At 37.6% G+C, this 27,587-nt stretch overlaps 1 protein-coding gene across 5 annotated transcripts in view; it reads left to right on the top strand.

The window, feature by feature from the left end:
• DENND6A (DENN domain containing 6A) overlaps nt 1-27,587 on the top strand; it is a 135,549-nt gene that overhangs the window by 83,030 nt on the left and 24,932 nt on the right. For all 5 annotated transcript variants that reach the window (XM_058288179.1, XM_058288180.1, XM_058288181.2 and 2 more), the window contains 3 exons: nt 15,314-15,436; nt 15,956-16,051; nt 18,046-18,140. In XM_058288179.1, coding sequence (XP_058144162.1) covers nt 15,314-15,436; nt 15,956-16,051; nt 18,046-18,140 — 314 coding nt within the window. The remainder of the gene's footprint in view (nt 1-15,313; nt 15,437-15,955; nt 16,052-18,045; nt 18,141-27,587) is intronic.

Here is a 27,587-nt window from a genome sequence, read left to right as displayed (position 1 = left end):
GTGTCATTCAGGACAGCTCCTTAGTCCTGAAAATGCTCACATATTACACGTGTTTTTTCTGCCCTCTGCCCTCAGAAACTCCAGTGGCCACTGCCTCCACATCAATGGTATAAATTCTTCCATTGCTAGAATCACGATAAATCTATAGTAGAATACCAATAAGTCTACTTTGGTCCATAATTCACTCCCCAATCCTGAGGATTCTGGGATGGTGATGTCCACTTCACCTCTAATTGAGAGGGGCTTTGATCCCAAAGGGCTGGTGGAGGGGATTCTCTTGTTTGCAGTTGTAGACTCTCTCGATTCCTTGGTATGGTGGTTGTCCATCATCACTTCCTTGTTGTCCTGGGTGAGACCAATGAACTGGAGAGCAGGTGTTGCAACTCTGTTGAGATTTAGGGACCAGCTGACACATGAATAGTCCAAAGATTTAAGTCTCTTGGACATACACTTACCAACTGTAGCACTAATTATAGTTTCATACAGAAGGACAGAAGAGCCATGTGTAGGAAAACCACAACTGAGTTCAACTCTGTCACACTGGGGAGCATAAATTCCAAAGTAGGGCCCACTGGCAAGGCACCTAACTCCTGAGCTATCTGCCTTGACTATAAAGTCTGGATTTCTCCAGAGCCTTCAGGAGCTCAGCTATTTGGGGTAGTATCTACTTTGGCAGTCAATGAGATCCTGCTGAGATGTGCATAAGTGTAACCTCTGGAATGACCTCCTAACTCACTTTGAAGTCTCTTAGCCATATAAATTCATTCATCTTTACCTTTTTCCCCTTTAGATCAAGGTCTCTTTCCAGATGCATTGCTATTGGTGCTTGGTAGCAATCCTTGATGGCAGGGAGGCTCATCCCTGGGAGTCATGTCCCACGCTGGGGGGAAGGCAATGTATTTATATGCTGAGTTCAGCTTAGAGAGGGGCCACATTTGAAAAACAAGGTGGCTCTCAGGAGGTAACTCTTAGGCACCCTATAATACTAGGCTAAGTGTCAATTTCACAAGTAAATGTTCATAAACACAGTTATCAATATCAAGGGCCTGTCAGTGGGCCATCCTCCTTCATTAGTGATTGCCCCTGTACTTGGGGGATTCTTGCTGTTCCATTAGAGAATATGGGAATTCAATATTCTTTTGGTTATTGTGTGAATCTCCACCCACCATGACAATGCTTCATGAACATTTGAACACACTTATGTGCCTTATATGGATGCCCTGGTGAGTTTCTTCCCATGTATCCCCTGTCACTGACACCCCACACCAGTGATCCTCCCTGCCACAGTTGTAACCCTTCTGTAATCCAAAACCTCCTCAAAAATGAAGCCAATAAAATAGCCAAATGTCTTCTCATTTTACTGATAATGTTCTGTGATGTACAAAAGTTTTTTAGGATTTTGATGTAGTTCCAATTATCTATTTTTTCTTTTTTTGCTTGTGATTTGGTTGTAAAGTCTTAGAATCCATTGTCTAACACAGGATCCTAAAGATACTTCCCTACATTTTCTTCTAGGAGTTTTATAGTCCTAGTTCTTACACTTAAGTCTTTATCCATTTTGAGTTAATCTTTTATATATTGTTTGAGGTAGGCATCCTCCTTTCTTTTGCATGTGGATATCTAGTTCTCCCAGCATCATTTGTGGAAAAGACTATTCTTTGTCAGTTGAATGGACTTGGCACTCCTGTTGAAATCCATGCACTGTAGATGTGAGGGTCTCTTTCTAAACTCTCAATTCTATTCCATTGCACTGTATGTCTGTCCTTGTGCCAGTACCATGCTCTTTTGATTACTGTAGCTTTGTAATGAGTTTTTAAAAATATATTTATATTTCAGAAGTTGTGAACTTAAAAAACAATCATGCACATGTGTAGAATTCCCATATAGCTACCCTTTACTAGCACACTACACTGTTGTGGTACTCTGTTACAGATTATGAGATAACATCATCAGACTATTACCAATAACTATGGTCCATAGCATACATTTGGCATATTTTTTCCTATGCTGCTCTATTATTAACACAGTCCATCTTTGGCATTTATGCAAGAATATTACAGTCTTCAACTTTACTTTAGTTAATAGGTTACATTAATTGTATTTTTCCCATGCTTCTCTAATAGTGATGTACATATGTTCTAATTCACAGGACATTCTTGCATTTTTACAAGATTGTCCACAGTTCTCAACACCTCTGGGTTCACTGTGTTATTCAGTCCCTAGGTTATTCTCTAGTTTTCTTTCAGTTGACATTTACATTCCTAGACTTCCCTTTTCACCACAATCCCATTTATAAACCAACTGCTACTCACTATAATGAGCTAACATCAATTCGCTCCATTTCCACACATTTACTGTCTAATTAAAACTTCTGCATACATTAAGCTTCAACACTTCTTGTAGCAGTTTGATATAATTGATGAATTCCAAAAACAAATATTGGATTATGCTTGTAATCTGATCTGTACCTGGGCATGTTTGAGTTATGATTAGGGCGTTGCATCCCCACCCTCCGACAGGGTTTGTATGTCTTCTTAATATTCTTTATTTCTTTAACCCTACTTTCCTTCATCTCCTTGAATTGATTAGTCAATTTGTTTGAACTTTTTGGTTAGTCATTCCAAATTCTGTGTCTCCACTGATGTTTTAATTTGTTTCTTTGGGCCATATCTTCCTGTTTCTTAATATGGCCATTAATTTTTTGCTGATACCTAGGCATCTGATTATCTTGATGAGTTAATTCTGAGGTTCAGTTTCTCCCATTGCCTAAGGTTTTATTGTCTTTGTATTAAGGCTTCTGTGTTTAACCGATCAAAACAGTTCCAAGGGGGAACTGTGAAGGGGAAGCAGACCATATTCAAAGGGTCCTGGGAAGAGGATCAGGAGTTATGCCAAAACCCTTTTTCCCTGCCTTCGGCTCCCTGAAGCTGTGCTTTTCTTGACTACCTAGCAGGTGGCACTCTTTGGCAACTGCCACCCCCCACCCCCCGCAAACCTAAGAAGGGAGTTTGTTTTTTCAACCTCTAGTAGATGGTATTGAAACTCTGGCTGCGGGGATCCCTGTTAAGGTCAGGCTAGAACTGTGATTCAGAGCCGGGTCCCAGCTCTCCAGACTTGTGGGTCAGAAGCCATGTTCAGCAGTTGACAGTGTCCCCTCCTACCCCCATACTTGAGAAGGTATACTTCACCCATACTTCACACCCCTCTCCATATGCTGCAGCCAGCCACTGACTGTGCCTGAGTCATGTCTCAAGGGTAGGAGATGGGCAGCAACCACTGCCAACAATTGATTCATTTACAGTGTTTTTGCCACTGCTTCTCAGTCTCCCTGTTCCACTCTTTCCTGGATGCTGAGCCACAGAAGTGTGGTAGGAGGAGTGTATCCTGTAGCTCTCTACTTAGCCACCTTCCCCAGGAGTACCTTGCCTTCTAATTTGGATGCCTTTTATTTCTTTTTGTTGCCTAATTACTCTGGCTAGAACTTCAAATACAATGTTGAGTAACAGTGGTGACAGTGGGCATCCATGTCTTGTTCCCGGTCTTAGGGGGAATGCATTCATTCTTTCACCATTGAGTATGATGTTGCAGTGTGTTTATCATATATGCCCTTAATCATGTTGAGGAAATTGAGTATTCCTATTTTTCTAAGAATTTTTCTCAAGAAAGGCTGCTGGAGTTTGTCAGATGCCTATTCTGCATCAATTGAGATGATCCTGTGTTTTTTTTCCCTTTGTTAAAATAAATGTGGTATATTGCATCAGTTAATTTCTCTGTCTTGAACCACCCTTGCATACCTGGGATAAATCACCTTTGATCATGGTGTCTCTTTCTTTTAATGTGCTGTTGGATTTGATTTCCTGGTATTTTGTTGAGGATTTTTGTGTCTACATTCATAACATAATGTGGTCTGCAATTTTCCTATAGTACCTTTACCTGGCTTTGGTATTAGGGTAACATTAATCTCATAGAATGATTTAGGTAGTGATCCCTCTTCTTCAAATTTTTTGGAAGAGTTTTAGCCATATTGGCATTAAATCTTCCTGGAATGGTTGGTAGAATCACCTGTCAGGCCATCTGGTCATGGGTATTTCTTTGTTGTTAGGTTTTTGATGACTGATGCAATCTTTATTTGTATTTATTTTTGCAGGATCTTCTGTTTCTTCTAGAGTCATTGTAGGTTACTTGTGCATTTCTAGGAATTTTTCTATTTCATCTAGGCTGTCTAATTTTGTTGGCATACAGTTGCTTGTAATACCCTCTTTTGATCCTTTATTATTTCTGTGGGGTCAGTAGTAATGGCCCTCCTCTCATTTCTAATTTTACTTAGTTGTATCTTCTCTCTTTTTTTCTTTGCCAGTCTAGCTAAGGGTTTGAGAATTTTATTGATGTTCTCAAAGAAACAATTTTTTTTTTTTTTTTTGTTCTCAGTTTCATTTATTTCTCCTCAAATCATTGTTATTTCTCCTTCTGCTTGCTTTGGGTCTAGCTAGCTGTTCTTTCCTCAGTTCCTCCAAGTGTGCCTTTAGGTCTTTGGTTTTAGCTATTTTTTTCCTTTTTTTAATATAAGCCTTAATTTCCCTCACAGCACTGTCTTGACTGTATGCCATATATATGTATGTATTTTTTAACACAATTTTAAAAAAAGATTTATTTATTTACTTTATTTTTCTTTATTTATGGTTCTCTCATATGTCTGCTCATTGTTTGCTCACCTTATCCTGGGACCTCCTACATGAGAAGTTGAGTACCCAGTGGTCTAAGCCACATTTGCTCTCTGCAGGCTGCAGCGTCTACTGGCTTGTGGCATCTGCTTATTGTGGCAGGGGCAGCATTTAGCTAATTGCAATGGGGCTGGCATCTGCTTGTCTTCTTTTAGGAGGCACTGGGGCCTCCCATGTGGTAGGTGGGCACCCAACCAGTTAAGCCATATCACTTCATGCCATATGTTTTGATATGTTGTTTTTTTGTTTTCGTTTGTCTCAAGATATTTACTGATTTGCTTTGTAATTTCTTCTTTGGCCCATGTAGCAGTTTGATATTATTGATGAATTCCAAAAATAGGTATTGGATTATCTTTGTAATCTGATCTGTACCTGGGTGTGATTAAGTTAGGACTAGGGCGTTAATTGGGCCATGTCGTTAGGTAAAAGGCATGGCAAAGAACAGAGTTGAGGTTTTTTGGTTTTTTTTTTTGAAGCTTTATTTTATTTTATTTCTCTCCCCTTCCCGCCTATTGTCTGCTTTCTCTGTTCATTTGCTATGTGTTCTTCTGCGTCCGCTTGTCTTATCAGACGGCACTGGGAAACTGCACCGCTTTTTTGTTGTGTCACCTTGCTGCATCAGCTCTCTGTTCCACTCCTGGGCTAGCTGCAATTTTTTCACACAGGGGGGCTCTCCTTGCGGGGCACCCCTGTGTGGCATAGTACTCCTTGCTTGTGGCAGCACTGTGCGTGGCTAGCTCACCACATAGGTCAGGAGGCCCTGGGGATAAAACCTGGGACCCTCCATATGTTAGATGGACACTCTATCAGTTGAGCCATTTCTGCTTCCAGAGTTGAGGTTTTTTGATGTTGGAGTTTGATGCTGAAGCCTTATGCTGGAGCCCCAGGAAGTAAGCTCATAGAAACAGAAGCAAGCCCCAGGACTTTGGTGAGGAAGTAGCATGCTTTATGGCCCGGTACCTCTAAGCTCCTACCCCACACAAATACCCTTTATAAAAACCAACCAATTTCTGGTATTTTGCGTCACCCCTTTGGCTGACTAATACAGCCCATTTATTGTTTGAGTGTTTTATTTAACTTCCATGTATTTATGGGTTTTCCAATTCTCCGCCTGTTACTGATTTCCAGCTTCATACCATTGTGGTTAGAGAATTTGCTTGGTATAATTTCAGTCTTTCTCAATGTTTTGAGACTTGTTTTGTTACACAACGTAGTCTATTGTGTAGACCAATCTATGTGTACTTGATAAAAACATATATCCTCCTGTTTTGGGGTCCAGTGTGCTATATATGTCTGTTAGGTCCTTTTTCATATTATTCAAGTTCTCTGTTCATTATTGATCTGTAGGTGTTCTATATGTTGATGAACATGGTGTTTGGAAGTCTCCAGCTGTTATTGTAGAGGTGCTTATTTCTCCCTTCATGTTTACCTCAAAAGGTGCAATTGTTAGATGCATAAATATATATGATTGTTATTTTTCTTATTTGAATCATTTATTAATATATAATGTGCTTTGTTTCTTGTAACAGCTTTTGACTTACTCTCTTTTCTCCAATATTAGTAAAGTTATCACAGCTATTTTTGGGTTACTCTGTATGGTTTATAGTTTTCAATCCTTTCACTTTCAATTGTTTGTGTCTTTGGGTCTAAGGTGTGTTTCTTGTAAAAAACATATAGTTGGATTGTGCTTTTTTATCCATTCTACCATTCTTTGTCTTTTGATTGGGGAATTTAAATAACACTCAGTGTTATTCCTCCAAAAGGCAGTTCTTACTTCAGTCCTTTTGTCCTTTGGTTTTTATGTGTCATATCTTTTTTTGCCTCTCTTTTCCTTTATTGTAGCCTCCTTGTCTCTGTATTTGCTCTTTAGTGATAATTGTTACTGATCCCTTTCTTATTTTAAAAATATTTTCTTTGTGCTTACCCTGGGGTTTGTTTTACACAACCTAGGTCTGTAACCTTCTAATAGATTCAGTGGGAGATGTGTTCTCTGCTCCCATGTCCCACCATTTCCCCTCTTTTAAGTTGTTTTTGTCCCGCATCAACATTTTATATTTTCCATGTCCATTATTAGGAAATACACTTGTTCAAGTGTATTCTGACTCTCATAGTAACTAAAGTAGAGTTATATATTGAGGATACTGTACTCTTGGTTTTGCATCTATCTTTTTAATTACCTTTACTGAAGGTTTTCACTTTTTCACACTGCTCTCAGCTACTCTCTTCTGTCTTTTCCTTTCAGTTTGAAGGACTCCCTTTATTTAGCAATTCTTGTAATGCAGGCCTTTTGTGTGTGAAGTCTTTCAGTTTCTGTTCATATGTGAATATTTAAAACTCTTCCTTATTTCTGAAGTACAGTTTTCTGGATAATGATTTTTTGGCTTGCAGTTTTGATCTTTCAGTACCTTTATATCATACTTTTGCCTTATCGTCACCCTGGATTTTGATGAGGAATTGTCACTTAGTCTTATTGAGGGTCACTTGCATGTGAAGAAATGCTTTTCTCTGCTGCTTTCAGAATTCTCTCTTTATCTTTGGCATTTGATGTTTCTGATTAGTATGTGTCTCAAACTAGGTGTTATATGGTTTCTTCTATTTGGAGTATGTTGCACTCTTTGGACATGTATATTTATGTTATTTTATAGGGCTTATGAAACTTTGTCCATTAGTTCCTCAAATATTTTTTTGCTCCTTTTCCTTTGTCTTCTCCTTTTCTTCTCCTTCTGGGACACCAATAACATATTTGATTGCATACTTCATGGTGTCAAACAAGTTCCCAAGACATTATTCAATTTTTTCTATTCTTTTTCTCTGTGTTCTTTTGACTGTATGATTTCAGTTGTCCTGTCTTCTATGTCACTGGTTCTTTCTTCTGCCTGTTTACATGTGCTGTCTTTTTTACTCTATTGTATTGTAAATCTCCATTATTATGCATTTCATCCCCATAATTTCTGTTACATTACTTTTTTTTTTAAAGGGGTTCTGGGGCTTGAATTCAGAACCTCAACCACTGAGCTACATCTGTTCCCCAATGAAAGTTGGGAATTTTTTCTTCTCTTTTCTTTTTAGGAGGTACTAGGGATCAAACCTGGGACCTTGTACATGGAAAGCAGGCACTCAACTACTGGAGCTACATATGCTCCCTGTGTTACTTTATAAACTTTCAAATTCTTCATTGTGTTCATACACTGTCTTAATACCCTTTAACTTTTTATCTACCATTTGTTTATTTCTATCTATATTTTACTTAATTTCCTTCACTTGTTCTGGAGGATCAACTTGTTTGAAGTTCTTTGATTAATTGATCCAAAATCTATGTCTCTTTTGAAATTGTATATATTTTTTTGTTTGTTTTGGTTAATAATGCTTACCATTTAATTATAACGTTTTTCAAAAAACTTTATGAGAGAGGAATATATAAATCTTTCCAATACTTATACATGGGATTTCTAGATTTGTAAGATTTATAAGGATTTTTTTTCATCCCACTGAGAAAATATTCCCTGACTAAAGAAAAGCCCCTGCAGGTTACACTGTTATCTATGCAACTACTGCCATTTTCCAGGGGTCTGGTCCTGACATACAAGGTAAGAGTCTCTTATATTGGACCCTACAGTTCTCACTGTTCTTGGGCTCGAGTCCAGCTTCTGGGCTAGGAACAAGCTGGCCTTGCTTGGCCCTCGGGCCCCCTCTGGAGCTGTCAGCTGAACTTCTCTCTTGAAGGTTATTGACTGAGAGGATCTCATAGTGGATTCTCAAACAGCAGCACCAGAATTTGCTGGACTCTGTTGAGCAACCTTGACCTTTCATGATCTCCTGCCACCAGCTGTTGGTTTTGATGTCTCAGCAAGATTTTCTTTGTTGAGAATTAGGAGGATGGTGCTAACTTCTGTGCAGTAAGGAGGGGGATGGTTCTGGTGGGCGTGGTTTTTCTTTGCAGGACACAGGGACTTGTCGTTCCTTTCTTACAACTCCTGGGAGTCCCTTTGGCTAAAACTCAGTATCTTCCTCATTGTCTTCAGGGTGAATATCACATTTATTTATTTGTTTGTTTCTTTATTTTATTTCTCTTCCCTTCCCCCCCCAGTTGTCTGCTTTCTGTGTCCATTCACTATGTGTTCTTCTGTGTCCGCTTGTATTCTTATCAGCGGCACCAGGAATATGCATCTCAGTTTGTTGCGTCATCTTGCTTTATCAGCTCTCTGTGTGTGCGGTGTCATTCCTGGGCAGGCTGCACTTTTTTTCGCACTGGGTGACTCTCCTTACAGGGCCACTCCTTGCGTGTGGGGCTCCTCTATGCAGGGCACACCCCTGCGTGGCAGGTCACTCCTTGTGTGGATCAGCACTGCACGTGAGCCAGCTCATCACACAGGTCAGGAGGCCCTGGTTTGAACCTTGGACCTCTGATGTGGTAGGTGGAAACCCTATCTGTTGGGCCAAATCAGCTTCCCACTTTTGACTGCTTTCCTACTCTGTTTTAGAAAATGGTGTAGAAGGTGTTGATCCTCCATCACTGTCCCGAATGAACCTTTGCTTTTTGCGTGAAACTTTTATTTTGGTCCATTGAGAACTTCTTTTCAATCAGGAAAGGCCTGGAGATGGTCCTGGAACTCCTGAATTTGGCAAAGGAGAAATTCAGAGATTTTGTTTAGATTGTTGAGAACTCAGACAAAAAACTTGTATTTCTAACATTTCTTTGGTTATCTTTTAACTTATCATGGTTTATATGTGGGGAACAGTACTTCTTCAAGTATGCATCTGCCTCTTCTTTTTTTTCTTCAAGAGTCTCTTTCAGTTCTTTCTTGTCAGTCATTAATTCATCTACTGTAGTGCTACAACTGTACCTGTTTTTTACTTCTGTGCAGCTTCAATATGATACAGCTGTTTCTGCAACATTTCCTTTTCTTCTTCCAGCTGTTTATAGTATTTAATCAGCAGCTTTATTTTCCCCTGGGCTTGTTCATTTTCCTTCTTCATCTGATATACATATTTTAGATTGTCCATCTTGGTTTTCTTCAAAGAATTATTGATTTCCTCTTAACTGGACTTTGACAGGTCTATCTCCAACTTCTTTGAGCTGGGATATCCTTCTTTAGAAGTCAGTTTCTCTTGATACGTCTGGATTTCTATTTCATGCTGTTTATTTGCATTCAGAAGCAAAATTTGGTGCTTCTTTTTGGCTGCCTGAAACCACAAATGATATTCAGCTATTTCTTCTGTTGCTTTCCCTTCCTTTTCTATATGATCTTTGTGTAAGCAATCCAAATTTCTTTTTTAATATGTTCCTTTGACTGTGTCACGTCTTCTTGTTCCTTAGTATGGCTTGTAATTTTTTGTTGTTATCTAGGCATCTGATTATTTTTATGGGTTAACTCTGAGCCTCTTGCCTAGGGTTTTATTATTGAATGGCTTTGTGTTAAGGCTTTTTTTTTTGACACTTGGTCCAACTTATTTGCTACCTTTAGGGTAGCTCACATTTAACTGTTTAGAATTTTTCAGCTCCCATGCACCTGACACTTGCCCTGGATATGCAGTACATTTTTAAGAGTGTGCTTTTGTGTGTATTTGTTTTACCTCTAGGAAGCTACTTCCTTTCCTTTGTTCCTTCTCCGGGAATCTTTATTATTCTGTTTATTTTTGTGTAGAATTTTCTCCACATCTCCCATGATTGGTTTAAATTTTATTCCTCCTTTAGTGTCTCATTTTCATTACCCTTTTTACTTTGGGACCCAGACTTTGTTACAGCAGTTCTGTTTTCCTTTTTTTTTCCTATGAGGCTTTTCTTCCTCCAGTTTCTTTTTTTTTTTTTTTTTTAATTTTTTTATTTTTTATTGACTTTGTAATAATATTACATTAAAAATATATATGTGAGGTCCCATTCAACCCCACCCCCCCATCCCCCTTCTCCCCCCCCCCAACAACACTCGTTCCCATCATCATGACACATCCATTGGATTTGGTAAGTACATCTTTGGGCACCTCTGCACCTCATATACATTGGTTCACATCATGGCCCATACTCTCCTCTATTCCATCAAGTGGGCCCTGTGAGGATTTACAATGTCCGGTGATTACCTCTGAAGCACCATCCAGGGCAGCTCCATGTCCCGAAGACGCCTCCACCTCTCATCTCTTCCTGCCTTTCCCCATACCCTTTGTCCATTATGTCCACTTTTCCCAATCCAATGCCACCTCTTCTATGTGGACATTGGATTGGTTGTGTCCATTGCACCTCTATGTCAAGAGTCTTCCTCCAGTTTCTACCCCATTAAGGTATCCTGCCCAGAGAGTCAGATGGTATCAATCCAGAAAGGTCCTTTTTGTGTTTAGGTGGTCCAACAAACGGATTGAGTGTGTGCATCTCTTGCCAACAGTTCTACAACAGACTCTTTTTTTCCGTGGGGGTACTTTTGTATGTGGTATTCCTCACCTGCTTGTGTTCTGCCCAGGGTCTCTGCAGACTTGGGTCCCTGTACCTGGGAACAGTGGGAATTTATTTGTTCATGGTTTTGAGGCTGGAAAAATGTCCAAATCAAGGCGTCAAGTCTCTGCTTTTTTCCTGGAAAAAAGTGTTCTGTGGCTGGCTGCTGGTGATCCTTAGTCCCTTTGTCACATGGTAAGGCACATGGTGGTATCTCTTGGTCTCTTCCTATTCTTCTGTTTCAGATTCTTTCTTCCTGTTCTTTCTCTCATGTCTGAATTCAATCCATTGATAAAGTCCTTCAGTAATGGGATTAAGACCCATCCTTATTGGGCCGGTCCACATACCTTAACTTAAGTAACCTCATCAAAATATACTACTTAAAATGGGTTTACACCCACGAGAATGGATTATATTTAAGAACAAGTTTTTCTGGTGGTACATATAGTTCTACACTACAACAGTCTAGCTAAAGGTTTGTTGAATTTTATTGATCTTTTCAAAGAACTAACTTTTGGTTTTGTTGATCCTCTTGATTGATTTTCTGTCCTTTATTTCATTTATTTCTGCTTTAGTCTTTGTTACTTCCTTCCTTCTGCTAACTATGGGTTTAGTTTGCTCTTTTCCTTTTCCCCAGGTGTGAGGTTACACTGATTTGAAATCTTTCTTCTTTTTTAATAAAAGCATTTAGATTTTATTTATTTGTTTACTTCTCTCCATCCCTTTGTTGTTTTTCACTTGCTGTCTGTTCATTTTCCTGGTTTCTTTAGGAGGCACCAGGTGCTGAACCCAGGACCTCTGATTTGGGATGGAGGTTCCCAGTCCCTTGAGCCACCTCTGTTCCCTTAATGTAAGCATTTAGACATACAAATATTCCCTTCCGCATTACCTCTACTCTAGTGCATAAATTTTTTATATGTTTTGTTTTCATTATTTACATAAACAAATCTTTTAACTTCCCTTTATGATTTCTTCTTTGACTCATTGGTTGTTTAGCAGTGTCTATTTTGATGTTCACATTGGCCCCAGTTGGCCAGTTTGAACTCCATTTAGGCTGGTTTGTTTTTTAATTTAATTTAATTTTTTAATATATCTCTTTAATTATTTTTTTTTTAAAGATTTATTTATTTCTCTCCCCTTCCCCTCCCCCCCCGACCCTGGTTGTCTGTTCTCTGTGTCTATTTGCTGCGTCGTCTTTGTCCACTTCTGTTATCGTCAGCAGAGCAGGAATCTGTGTTTCTTTTCACTGCGTCATCTTGTTGTGTCAGCTCTCCGTGTGTGCAGCAGCATTCCTGGGCAGGCTGCACTTTCTTTCACGCTAGGCAGCTCTCCTTATGGGGTGCACTCCTTGCGCGTGGGCCTCCCCTACACGGGGGACACCCCTGCGTGGCAAGGCACTCCTTGCGTGCATCAGCACTGCGCATGGGCCAGCTCCACACGGGTCAAGGAGGCCCGGGGTTTGAACCGCGGACCTCCCATGTGGTAGATGGACGCCTTCACCACTGGGCCAAGTCCGCCGCCTCTCTTTAATTCTTTGAATGCTCTCTTGCTGTCTGCCGTAAGTTGTTTTGGACTTAGCTTTTTTTTTTTACTATTATAAAATTGAAGCCATAATTCACCTACCAGGATATTCATTCTTTTAAAATATACAGTTCAGTGGTTTTTAATATTGTCATAATGTTATCCAACCATTTACACCATCCAACTCTAGGGCATTTCATCACCCCAAAATGTAACCTTGTAATGATTAGCAGTGACTTCACATTTCCTTTCTTCCTTCCCTTCTGCAACCACTAATTTCCTTTCTGTTTCTATTGATTTACATATTCTGGACATTTTATATAAATGAAGCCATATAATTTGCGCCTTTTTGTTCCTGGCTTCTTTCAAGATCCATCCATTTTATGGCATGAATCAGTACTTCACTCCCTTTTTGGCTGAATAATACTCCTTATTATGGATATACCACTTTCTGTTTATTGATTCATCCATTAATGGACATTTGGGTTTTTCCTACTTTTTTACTAAGACGAATAATATGGTGATGGACATTTGTGTACACATATTTATGTGGATATATTATATGTTTTCTGTTCTTTTGGGTTCCAGGCTTATCTTATATTTTCTTTGCCCCAGTCCTGAAATCAGCCATTTCTCCAAGAAGCTTTGTTTCTTTCTGGTGGAGAGTAGGGTATTGAAGCCAGATATGGGCACTAGTGTGCTCATTCCTATTGGGGTATCATTGCTTTTAGGCCCTTTTAATATATATATATTTAAGTGCATATGTGTATACACACATATATAAAATACAGCACATATATATATATTTTTTCACATACATATTTATTTCTATATCCTATATATTAAAAACCATAAAGTCACACCAATACCTCCCCAGTCCAACACAAGAAAGCTCATATAGTTTTCTTCCACCTTTCTGTGTCTGAATTTCCCTGACTTTTGGAACTGCCAGCTATTATCCTTTCTTTCCTTTCCCTTTCTTTTCCCTTCCTTTCCTTCCTTTCCCTTCTGTTCCCTTCCTTCCCCTTCCTTCCCCTTCCTTCCCCTTCCTTCCCTTTCCTTCCCCTTTCCCCTCTCCCCTCCTCTCCCCTCCTTTCCTTTCCCCTCCTCTCCGCTCCTCTCCCCTCCCTTCCCTTCCCTTCCCTTCCCATCCCTTACCTCCTCTTCCCTCATTCCCCTGTTAGTCACCAGTTTGCTGTAAGCTTTTTCCCTGTACAAATGTCTTCCCAGCCCGTTTCTGCTCAGTCACCCCACACCTGCACAGGCATCCTCCTCACCCTGCTCAGGCTCTTAACTCTCCACTGTGCTTTGACCCCCATCTGGATAGCCGCCTTCTTTATCCAGGCCACCTCTCTATGTAGATACCGTCCTCACCCCCTGCTGGAACCCTGACTCACCACACCAGGCTGACTCCCACAAAAATGCCTTCCTACTCCACTTGTGTTCCTACATTCTCCAGGCTACCTCTCTATGGAGATCCCCTTATTCCTCTCCTTTGATACTTTATGCAGGTGTTCCTACCCCTGGAACTTCCTCACCCCACTCTGGTTCTGACATTCCACATCAGATTTCCCCTCCATGGGGTTGCCTTCCTCATGCAGCCTGGGCTGTGTCCTCTGTCACCTTAAGCCTGACCAGCCCTACATGGATGCTCTTCTTGCCATGTTTGAGTTCCAGCAGATCCATAGCAGGCCACTGTGTTGATACCCAGCTCACCTCATACAGGGTCCCAGTATCCTGCTCTGGACCAAAATGGCTCCCTTTCCCTTCTGGCTGAGTTGGCCGTGATGCCAACCCTATTCTGTTTTAGAATTAAATTGTTTGGGAGGGAGTGGAGGAGGAAGAAGAAGAACTACTTTGTCTTATCCTTGAACTGCTTTTGGTTTTGCACTTCCTTCACTTTTGTCTTTTTGCCTTTAAATAGTCAAAATTAACTCTCCCTAATTTGCATTTCACCAGTTATTGCATATTTTTGCACTTGAATGTTGTTTTTTTTGTTTATTTTTTTCTTTGTGTGTTTTAGGAGGGGATAGTTTTTGTCTAGCATGATTGGTTAGGATTTACATAAATAAATATATTTTTCCTTCTATGTGTAATCTACTAAAAAACATATGACCCTATCAGGAAGAATTTGCTAAATAAGTAAAAGTTGTCCAGTGTCTGAGGCTTAGTAATGTATGAACATGGTGGGGTCTTGACAGGCCTCCCTTCCTAATTCCAGGGCTGCTATAAAAAATATGCAACATTTCTTGAAGGAGAAGAATCTTCCCAATAAGTATAGTTCGATGTTAGTATTCCCCCTTGTTTTAATCATTCTTTAATATTGAAAGCGTCAGGTTTTAAATTAAGTATACCCAATAAACATCCTTCGAAAAATTAATCTCATGTCCTTCAAAATATTTAAAGTAAAAGTACAAATGATGTTAACTTTTGTAAAAATTGAAACAGAGTCAAATCTGTACATTTTCACATGGATAAAAGGAACTTCTTATGTCTGTAGCTACTAATCATATCCTAAATAAATTTGTGTATTAGATCAAGGTACAAACATTTATGCATGTGTATATAATGTGGAGCTTTTAGAAAGTTTATATAGAAGTTTAATAAAATTGGATAAATAAGATATTTCTACTACATAAATACCTTCCAGGTGTTTCTGCCCAGTTTTTCTTCATAGTCAGATGCTTTGGGAGCTGGTGCTATTGGGTGAGCCCCTTGTAGTCATGGCACCATCACCGTTGGAGTCGTCAGAAACTGTTTTGGCACTTGTTGGGTGAGTATATTTTGTTCCTGATAGTGACATGTGTAGCACTTTCCTTTCTGTGATATGTTTCCTCACATATTATTGCACTTGATTCACACAACAATCTTGCAAAAAGGTAGTACTCATTATAGCACCCTATGGATAAGAAAATTGATGAACTCTTCATGATGGCTAGAACCATGTTTTTATTGTTCCCAGCACTGAGCATCTTCATATTACTTATATGGTGATGCTTAATAAATACTGGCTGTGTGAATGGTCATTGGGTAATCCAAAGCATGTAGCTAATGAATGGTAGAATCAGAATTCTATCCTGTCTAATGCCCCAAACCCAGCATTCTTTCAGTAAGCCATACTGCATTATGTTTTTCCATCTGTTTTTCTAGTTTTCTGAAATGCGTTTACCATTTATTGTAATAGATAAATTAATCCATTGGCTATATTCTGATTGTATAAAAACGTTTACAGTTATTGAGTAGAGGCTTTAACTTTTATGATCTTATTTTGCATATTCTTCCTGCTCCACAGCTGTATTTCTCCACTAAAGTACTACAGTGATTTCCGACCCTATTTCACAATTCATGATAGTGAATTCAAAGAATATACTACTCGTACTCAAGCCCCGTGAGTAAACAGAGTAACTTTTATTGATTGGGTTTATAACTAAAGTTATGTACTGTTACTTTTTGTAATTATTTTTAAATTTGATTTAAATTTCAAACTTGTAGGTAGATTGATTCTATAACGGAAGTTTTGGGAAACTGTTGGTAATAATTGCAGATTTCAACATTCAGTATCTTATTTTCTTTGATTTTATTTCTTAATTCAAGATGTTTTGTCATTACTAGCTATCTGACTGTAATTTCAATTCTTTCTCTTGCCTTAGGACTGCTTGCTGCAACAATAATCTCTTCTCACTTCTTATAATTTCTTTTTCCTTCTGCCTCTTCATTGATTTTAGCATGTAAATATGCAAAATCTTCCCAATCTATAAATGTGAAAAAAATAATCTTCCCCTTTCTCTTTTAGCTCCTGCCCTCTTGCTTGCCACCTTTATGTCTTTTCATAGCTAAATTTCTAGAACAACAACAACAAAATCTCCATTCACTCTCACTACTTTTGGTTTCCTGGTTGCTTCTCAGTCTACTACAGGTTGATTTCCCATTTTCATAAAGTTGTTTTTGCCAAAGTCATCAAGACACTTCTCATTGCCTGATCCAGTGAGCAGATTTTTGTCCTATTTTTCCTGCCTGTCCTCTCTTATAATATTTAAACTGTTAACCCTGCATGTGTTTTAATCCTTGATGCCCCTCCCTCCTGACTGTTTGGCATTGTGTCTCTTCTCCTTTGCAGACTTCTATTTCTCTGCCAACCCCATAAATGTATGTGTGTTCATGGTTCTGACTTTAGGCTAATTCTTTCTCTACATTCTTATTTATACTCAAGGCTTCTGTAAACAACCATATACTGATGACTGAAATGTATATTCCTAGCTTAGATTTCTGCAAGGTCTAGTGCTGTATATCTAGTTTGTCGGGATTTTTGTTTTTTTGTTTTCTTTTCTTTTTTTAATATATCACATGGCCACCGAGACATCTTAATAGTCTCTCAAACGAAACATGCTAAAATGAATTAGTTTTTCCTCCCTTTTCTCTCCCCTAAACTTGTACCTCTTCCTATTTTCATGACAAGTAGTACTAGTCACTTGGTTATCAGAAGCCTCAGTTGTCATAAGTTTTTCCTTCCTAACATGTCCCCCATCGTTTTACCAAATTTTATCAGTGCAGCATCTAAAATATCTCTTATAATTCTTACCTTCTTTCCATTGCTCCCCTTCCACTCTTACTGCCTCTAGTCTTTTTCATGTCTCCTTGTTGCCTTTTGCCCATTCCCTTCCCTCCTTGTAGGGAATCTTCCAGACTTCCCCCAGAGTAACTTTTCTAACGAGCATATTTTCATTCACGTGGCATTCCTCCCCTTGCTTCTCTAGTAGCTTCCCTTTGCCTATAAGATAACATCTAAACTTTTTAGCATATTAACTTGATACTTAATGATCTGGTCGGCATCTGTCCATCTGCTCTCATTTCTGACTATTCATCCTTCCCACTTTGTGGTTCAGGAATGCTGAACTATTTGTAATTCTACAAATAAGACTATGAATCATCGCATTTCATTGCTTTGCACATACTATTTGTGTTTCCTGCATCAACCTTACCCATTTTATCCACTTGGCAAAAGAACTTCTACTCATATTTCATGCCTTTATGGAAATGTCATCTCTTTGGTGAAGCTGTCTTTCAAGCTCCTGGTAGACATAGGTCTCCTTTGTGATTATTGTACATTTATACCATACTTTGTCTCTTTTAATTGCTGACATCAAAATTGGGTATGTGTGTGCTGTTAGAAGGACCATGTCTTTTCATCTTTATATGCCTAGAGCTAAATATGGTGCTTGCTTGGCACATATTATGTCGCTAAGTATTATATTGAATGAATGAAGAAAGGAAAAGATAATCTACTATTTATTGTCCATGCAAAAGAAATGATGAACTATTCTCCACTGATGGAACATTCTTCTTTTTCTCACTTTGTTTTTGTTTTGTTTTATTTTTATGTAGGCCCTCAGTCATATTAGGAGTAACCAACCCTTTTTTTGCTAAAACACTCCAGCACTGGCCACACATTATTCGAATAGGAGACCTTAAGCTTCCAGGTAAAGTATAAACTTGGTGTTCTGTTTTAGAATGTAATGTGGCTGAGCAGGTTTATTTCTTCCTTGTTTTCATCCCTTGGTTACTTTTTAATTATGTTGATAGCTACCTTCTTTGAGGCACTCTGAATACAGGCTTTTGGGCATAACCTTCTGCTGACATGTGAAGTTTCTTAAATGTGTTACCCAGATGTACGTCTACCAAAAACACTTAAAGTGTTAAAAACATTGACTGAATTATCACAAAATGAAACCTCAAAGATTTGAGCTACTTTTTTTGTGTATATATTAGTCCAATAAAACAGGAATTTCCAATGCTTCTTAAATAAAACCTTATAGAAAGCTCTAATTCTCAGCTAGGTCTTAAAACAAGCATTACCATTCTCTGTGGCATTGGTATAGATTAAGGGAGTGGTAAAAATGTGCTTTTCTTGAGAAAAAGACATATACATTTATATCTCATAATTTCATATCTATCTCGTATAATTGCATACCTTTCTCATGGTAGGAGTTTAATGTTTATTAAATAAGTAAATGAGATCTGAGATTGGAAGTTTTATTAACATAGATAGCAATTTAATGGGATCTCTGATTTCCCTCATTGGACAATCATGAATTTTCCACTGAAATAGTTGACATCTAAAATATTTTTTAACTTTATGTTTTCCTTAAAGAAGATTTTCATTCTGTTTCACATAGTTATTTCTAATAAGTTATTTAATAATATGACTATTTTATTATAAGATAGCTCTTCTGCTGTACACATTAATTTTTATAGATATATTAGAGTCAGAGGGTAACATCTCCAAACATATTTACAATTATTTAACTCAGTCTTATACTGGAATTCTTAGAAGCTTTAGGACATAGTGAAAAGAGCAAAGAGCTTCACTCCAGCAGTCAGAACTCTGTATTATCTTAGGCAGAACATCCTCTTTAAACCTCACATTTAATCTTTGGGAGGATTAAATACAATGCCTGACACGTGGCACTTTATAAAGTGCTATGTCCCACTGCCATTGAATTTAGTGGCCTGATTATTGATGATAGTTCAAAGCAAAACAGTCACTAGAGTCTTAGATATGAGAAGTTTTTTAAAAAAATCTTAATTTAATATTGACATTTACCTTAATGGTTTTGTCATACTAATCTAGACATTCGTTTAATGCACTGTAATAAAATGCTGTTCCTTATTTTTCTTTAAACTTTTTATTTTGAAGTAATTTCAAACTTGCAGTACAGTTGCAAAAATAATACCCCATATGGAGAACTGCAACTTACCCCCACCTCCCCATATACCCAGATCTCCCAATTTTAACATTTTGCCACATGTGCTGTATCATTCCATCAATCCATCTTCTATCTATCAGCTACTATACCCAGATCTCCCAGTTTTAACATTTTGCCACATGTGCTGTATCATTCCACCAATCCATCTTCTATCAGCTATCTATCTTCTGAACATTTGAAAGCAGGTTGCACACGTCACATTCCTTGAACACATAATACTTTCATGTACATTTCCTAACAACAAGGATATTCACTTCACTTTAAATGCTGTTACAAGTTCAGGAAATTTAGCATTTGTATTAAGTTTACATTCTATATCCAATTTTTTAAATGACCCAGTAATGTACTTTTGAACCTTTTCTCCTCCATTCATAGATTCTATCTAGTATTATATATTGCATTTAATTGCCATTATCTTTTTAGTTTATCTTTCTTTCTTTAAATTGTGGAAACATATATACAGCATTAATCTGTCCATTCAGTCCCTCCCAAGCATACCGTTCAGTGGGATTATTCAGGTTCACAATGTTGCAGTAACCTCACTACCATCTGTTACTAGAACTTTCCCTTCAATCCCAAAGAGAAAATGTGCTCTCATTTTCTTTAACTCCTCATTATACCTGCTCCCCACCCCTAGTGATTTCTATCTGAGTGTATACATTTTCTGATATTTGCTTTGTGGTTACTGTGGTGCTTTAATTTAACATCCTAAGTCTTTAACAATCTTGTTTGCTTTGATACCAACTTAACTTCAATAACATACATAAACTGTGTTTCTAAACACCTCCCCCATCTTTATGTTGTTCTTTCAAAAATTGCATATCTATACATTATGAGTACACAACCATGATTTATCATTACATTTTATGCATTTGCCTTTTAGAGCTGGTAGAAAGTAAAAAGTGTAGTGACAAACCAAAACTACAATAGTACTGGTATTTATATTTACCCATGTCATTATCTTTAACAGACATCTATATTTCTTCATGTGGCTTCATTCAGTTGTGTAATGCCTTTTCCTTTCAACTGAAGAATGCCCTTTAGCATTTTTTATAAGCCTGATCTAGTGTTGACAAACTCCCTCAACTTTGTTTATCTGGGAATATCCTACTCTCTCCCTCATTGTTGAAAGACAGTTTTGCCGGATATAGAATTCTTGGTTGGCAATTTTTTTCATTTCTGTATTTTAAATATGGCATTCCACTGCATTCTTGCTTCCATGGTTTCTGACGAGAGCTCAACACTTAATCTTCTTGAGGCTCCCATATATGTGACATGTTGTGTCCCTTTTGCAGCTTTCAGAATTCTCTCTTTATCTTAGGCATCTTAGGCATTTGACAGTTTGATTATAGTCTATATGGATCTATATGGATTTACACTGTTTGGAGTTTATTGAGCTTCTTTGGTGTGTATATTCATATCTTTCATTAAATTTGGGATGTTGTCAACCTTTATTTTTTCAGTTATTCTCTCTGTTCTTTTAATCTTTTTTCTCTTTCTGAGACTCCCATAATGCATATTTTGGTATGCTTGATGGTATCCCACAGGTTCTTTGGGCCCTGGTCACCTTTCTCCATTCATTCTTCTTTCTACTCCTCAGACTGAATGATATCACTTGCCTTATCTTCAAGTTCATTGATCTTTTTTTCTAACTGCTCTAATTTGCTATTGAACCAATCTCTAGAGAATTTAAAATTTTTGTTACTGTTTTCTTCAGCTCTGTTTGATTCCTTTTCATAATTTTCATCTCTCTATTGATACTCTCTTTACATTCATCAGTCATTTTCCTGATTTCCTTAAGTCTTTGATCATGTTTTCCTTTATCTCTTTGAGCTGATTTAGGAACTCCTTTTTTTTTAGTCTTTGATATGTCCTGGATCTTGTCCTCTGCATTCATGTTTTTGTTGCTTTAATCTTCTCCTTTGTCTGGGCCATCACTGCCTGTTTTTTTGTTTGTTTTTGTTTTTTTGGTATGTTTTCTAATCTTTTGTGGAAACCTGGACAATTTGATATTTTAGTGTGGTGGTGCCTGTTTCTTAAGCTTGTGTCCACCTAGGGTTATGACAGAGCTTGCCTTGAATGTTAGGATTGAACAACAAAGAAAAGGAACTTAAAAAAAACAAAACAAAACCACCTTTCTCAGACTTTGCAGATTAGCCTGTGAAAGTGCTGCTCTCTTTCAGAACTTACTCAGCCATAAAATGAATTAGCTCAATGCTAAAGTGTAGGGGCCTCCCTGGTCCTTTTTATTCATATTTCTTGTCTTGGGTACACACACATGGCCCTAGGAATTCCTGGTTTATCATCTAATGTCCTTTTATTTCAGCCTGAAGGTCTCCCTTTAGCATTTCTTGAAGGGCAGTTCTCTTGGTAATGAACTCTCTCACCTTTTGTTTATTGGTAAATATCTTAATTTATCTTTCTTTTTTTTCTACTTTTTTTATTTTTTAAAAGATATCAGTTACATAAATGATACAGAGAATATATAGGGGATTCCTATATTACTCACTCCCCACACTTCCCACATTTTCCCACATTAGCAACATCTTTCATCAATGTGGTACAGTCATTGCAATTGATAAACACATTTTGGAGCATTGCCGCTAACATGGATTATAGTTTACATTGTAGTTTACACTCTCTCCCATTTGACTTTGTAGGTTATAGCCAGGTATATAATGGCTTGTATCTGTCATTGTAATGTTATTCAGAATGATTCTCAAGTCCCGAAAATGCCCCCCTATGACACCTGTTTTTCCCTCTCTCTAACCCCAGAACATCCATGGGTCACTGCCTCCACAACAATGGTATTTCTTCTATTGCTAGAATCACAATAAGTCTATAGTAGAATAATAGCAAGTTTATTTTAGTCCATAGTTCATTTCCCAATCCTGAGGACTTTGAAATGGTGAAGCCCACTCCACCATTAATTGAGGGGGGCTTCGATCCCATACATCTGATGGATGGGACTCTCTTGCTTGCAGTTGTAGTAACTCTCAGTTCCTTGGTATGTTGTTTGCCCATCATCTCCTCCCCATTAGTTGTCCTGGATAAGTCCACTGAACTGGCACATGGACAGCCCAAAGATTTCAGTCTCTTGGATGTACACCTACCAACTTTAGTAATAATTATAGGTTCAAGTAGAAGGACAGAAGAGTCATGCAGAGGGAAACCGCTGCTGAGTCTAACTCTGTCACACTGGGGAGCATAAATACCAGATTAGGACCCACTGGCAAGGGGCCAAATTCCTGAGCTATCTGCCCTATCTTTCATTTTTGAAATATAATTTTTCAAGCTATAGAATTCTTAGTTGACAGTTTTTATTTTTTCTTTAAGGGTTTCAAATATGTCACCCCACTGTTTTCTAGCCACCATGGTTTCTGATAAGAAATCCACTGTTAGTCTTATTGGTGACCCCTTGTGTGTGAAAAGTCACTTCTCTCTTGCTGCCTTCAAAATCCTTTCTTTGTCCCTGGATTTTGACAATTTTGCTATAATGTGTCTTGGTTTAGGGTTCATAAAATCTATCATGCTTGGAGTTTTTTGAGTTTTTTGAGCTTCTTGGATGTGTACATTCATGTCTTTCAATAGATTTGGGAAGTGTCCAGTGATGATTTCTTCAAATACTTTTTCTACCCCTTTCTCTCTCTTTTGTTCTTCTGGAACTCCGTGATGCTCTGATGGTATGCTTGATGGTGTCCCACAGGTCCCTTAGGCTCTGTTCATTTTTCTTTATTGTTTTTTCTTCCTGCTTCTCATACTGGATAATTTCAATTGTCTTGTCTTCAAGTTCACTTATCCTTTCTTCTCCCTATTCAAATCTGCTTCTGAATCATCTAATGACTTTTTCATTTCAGTTAGTGTACTTTTCAGCTCCCAAATTTGTTTGGTTCTGTTCTGTAATTTCCATTTCTTTATTTTGTTTAGACATTATTTTCCTAATTTCCTTTAGTTCTTTGTATATGAGTTCCTTTAGCTCATTAACATATTTAAGACAGTTGATTTCAAATCTTTGGCTGATAGTTCTAATATATGGTTTATGGCTAATTTTTACCCCCCATGAATGGACTATACTTTCCTGGTTGTGTTTTGTAATATTTTTTGAGACTGGAGTGAGTGGGTTTAGCTCAGTGGTTGAGCATCTGCTTCCTATATACAAAGTCCTGGGTTCAATCCCTGTTACCACCTTAAAAAAAGAAAGAAATAGAGGGAGAGAACTGGGTATTTTGATATTATTATATGTGGTTATAACTGGAAATCTAGTTCTTGCACTTTGCTGAGACCACTAGATATTTTATTGTTATTATTATTGAGGGTTAGAGCTGTCAATCTTTGGCTTTTCCAAGTTATTTTCGTTCCCAAATGGGAAATGGAAAAAGAACAGGAAAAAAAGGAGGAACTACCTCTTGAAGATGCCTTTTCCACTTTAGCCTGAAGTGAACTGGAACAGTGTCACCCTCAGAGCCAGCTCCCCAGCTGAAAAAAATCTGTCATCAGCAGTCAGACCACACAACCCCAGATAGAGGACTAGGTCTTTGTAGCTCACCCTGATACGAGCAAGCTGCACCAGGGGCCACAGCTACAGTCCCCACTGCTACCTGCAATTAGACTGTAGGATGAAGGATTGTAGCCACTATAAGGAGGATGAAATTCCCTATTCTTACCACATTTTATTTGCCTCTTTCTCCATCTCTCCCCTGGATGCTTCACATTATTCCACTAGATTACAGAGTTCAAAATAGTTGATTCAGACAATTTCTATCAGGTTTTTTGTTTTTGGGTTTTGTTTTGTTTTGCTTAGACAACAAGAATTTATTGGTTCATGGTTTTGGAGTCCCTAAGTCCCAAATCAAAGTGTCTGCAAGGGTATGCTTTCTGCCTGAAGTTCATAGCATTATGGTGATGTCTTGCTACACTCTTAGGATTACTTGACTTGTACCTCTGCCTCTATCACATGGAGAGATCTTTGGTTTCTTTCTGTGACTTTCTCTGACTTCCAGCTTTTCCCCTGCACCCATAGTTCCTCCCTCTTTTTTCTTTTTTAATATATTTTATTGATACATATTAATAAAGCATACAATCCATCCAAATTAATACAGTCAGTGCTATTTGGTATAATCACATAGTTGTGCATTATCACTTCAGTCATTATTATAGAGTTTTTATTATTCCAGTAATTGTAAACAAAAAAACAAATTCATTACATCTCAATCTTTCTATGCTTCCCCTGCCATATATAGCTGCTATTCTGATCCGGCTCTCTAGTTTATTTATTTGTATTTATATTTTGTAAAAACAGTCTGATATATACAATATTACCCATATTCATATTTCACATGAGGTTTCACTGTTATACAGTCCCATGTTACATTTTTCAGCTTTCCTTCCGTAATGTACATGTTCTTAGACTTTCCTATTCAAGCACTGTCCTATCCATAGTGTTTGCTAGTTACAGACACTATGATATGCTTTCACCATTTCTATTCTTTTCCAAAGATTTATAAACAACCTTTTTTTTACCAGTTCTGCACAGATTAACCCTCAGCTTTCCATTCTTTACCTTCATTCTATTTTCTGGTGACCTGTATTCTAGTTATCAACTCCATGAGTTTATACAATGTATTAAGTTCATAATAGCACAAACATATGGTATTTGTCCTTTTGTGTCTGGCTTCACCTAACATAATGTTCTCCAGGTTCATCCATGTTTTGTATGCTTCATATGAGTTTAAACAAGATTAGTCTTAATTCTTGTTGAAATACTTGGTAGAATTCATCTGTAAAGCCATCTGGTCTTGGACTTTTCTTTGTTGGGTGTTTTTTGATTACTGAATCAATCTCTATATGTAATTGGTTTGTTGAGTTCTTGTATTTCTAGGAAGGCTGTGTAGGTTATTAGTGCCTTTCTAGGAATTTGTCTGTTTCATCTAGGTTGTCTAGTTTGTTGGCATACAGTTTTCTCATAATATCCTCTTATGATCCCTTTTATTTCTGTGAGGTCAGTCGTAACCTCCCCCTTTTCATTTCTGATTTTATTTATTTGCATCTTCTCTTTTTTTTTTCTTTCTTAGTCTAGCTAAGTGTCTGTGAATTTTACTGATCTTCTCAAAGAACTAGCTTTTGGTTTTGTTGATTTTTTTTTTCTCTTTTTTTTTCATCATTCTCAATTTCATTTATTTCTGCTCTAATCTCTATTCTTTCCTTCTAATTGCTTTGGGATTGGTGTGCTGTTCTTTTTCTAGTTCCTCGAGGTGTTCAATTGGGTCTTTGATTTTAGTACTCTCTACTTTTTTAATATAGGCTTATAGAGCTATATACTTCCCTCTCAGCACTGTCTTCGCAGTATCCTATAAGAGTGATAAGTTGTGTTCTTGTATTATTCATTTTAATATACTTATGAATTTCTTTTACAATTTCTTCTTTGATCCTCTGGTTGTTTAGGAGCATGTGGTTTAGTCCCCATACATTTGTTAATTTTCCTTTTTCCCATCTATTATTGATTTCCAGCTTTATTTTATTATGATCTGAGAAGGTGTTTTGTATAATTTCAATCTTTTTATATTTATTGAGACCTCCTTAGTGACCCAACATGTAGTCTATCCTTGAGAAAGATGGATGAGCACTTGAGAAGAATGTATAACACACTGATTTGGGATGCAAAGTCTGTATATGTCTGTTTGGTCTAGCTCATTTATCATATTGTTCAAGTTCTCTGTTAACTTGTTGATCTTCTGTCTAGTTGTTCTATATAATGATGTGAGTGGTATGTTGAAGTCTCCAAATATTATTGTTTGTTTCTCCCTTCAGTTTTGCCAGTTTGTCTCATGTATTTTGGGACACCCTGGTTAGGTGCATAGATATTTATGACTATTATTCCATCTTCGTAGATTGCCCCTTTTATTAATAAACAGTGGCCTTCTGTATCTCTTATAACTTTTTGTCTGATAATAGTATAGGTGTTTTTCTTTTTCCTTTTTTTGTTTGATTGTTTTATTCATTTTTTTCTTTATTTTTGGGTTTTTTGGTTGTTGTCATTTCATTTTCAGTATAGCTTTTTATTTTTTTTTAAGATTTTCGTTTTTTATTTCCCTCCCCTTCCCCTCTCCCCGTCCTACCCCCCAGTTGTCTGTTCTTTGTGTCCATTCACTGTGTTTTCTTCGGTGTCCACTTGGATTCTTGTCAGTGGCACCAGGAATCTGTGTCTGTTTTTGTTGTGTCATCTTGCTGCGTCAGCTCTCTATGTGTGCGGCACCAATCCTGGGCAGGCTGCACTTTTCTCACACGGGGCGGCTCTCCTTATGGGGCACACCCCTAGTATAGCTATTTTTTGGTTACTCTTTGCATGGAGTATCTTTTTCCACCATTTCACTTTCAGCTGATTTATATCTCTGGGTCTAAGGTAAGTCTCTCTAGGCAGCATATGGATGGCTCGTGTTTTTATCCATTCTGTCAGTCTATATCTTTTGATTGGGACATTTAATCCATTCACATTTAATGATATTATTCTAAATGTGTTATTTACTTCCACCATTTTATGCTTTGGCTTTCATATGTCATATCTTATTTTCATCTTTTTACTCTTTTGGTTATCCTTTCTCCTAGTCCTACCTTCTACACTCTCCTCCAGGCCTCTATCTCCTGTCCTTTTCTTTTAGGTTGTAAGCCTCCTTTTAATGCTGTCTGCGAAGGCAGATTCTTTTTTATGAACTCTCTCAGTATTGTTTATCTGTGCATATATTAAACTCACCTTCCTATTTGAAGGACAAACAGGCTTCATAGATGAATTCTACCAGGCATTTTGAAAGAATTAACACCAATCCTGTTTAAACTCTTCCAAAAAGTTGAAGAAGAGGGAAAATTACCCAACTCATTTTACGAAGCCAGCAGCACTCTAATACCAAAACCAGATAAAGACACTACAAGGAAAGAAAACTTCAGACCAATCTCTATAATGAACATAGATGTGAAAATTCTGGATAAAATACTTGTAAGTACAGTCCAGCAGCATCTGAAAAGAATTATACACCATGATCAAGAGGGTTTTATTCCTGATATGCAAGGGTAGGTCAACATAAGAAAATCAATTAATACAATATACCACATTAACAAATTGAAGGGAAGAAAACACATAATAATTTTGATTGATGCAGAAAAGACATT

This window comes from Dasypus novemcinctus, chromosome 26 (genome assembly GCF_030445035.2).
Source record: "Dasypus novemcinctus isolate mDasNov1 chromosome 26, mDasNov1.1.hap2, whole genome shotgun sequence".
Classification (NCBI taxonomy): Eukaryota; Metazoa; Chordata; class Mammalia; order Cingulata; family Dasypodidae; genus Dasypus; species Dasypus novemcinctus.
Note: the sequence above shows the minus strand (reverse complement) of the source record. Positions and strands in the feature narration are given on the sequence as shown.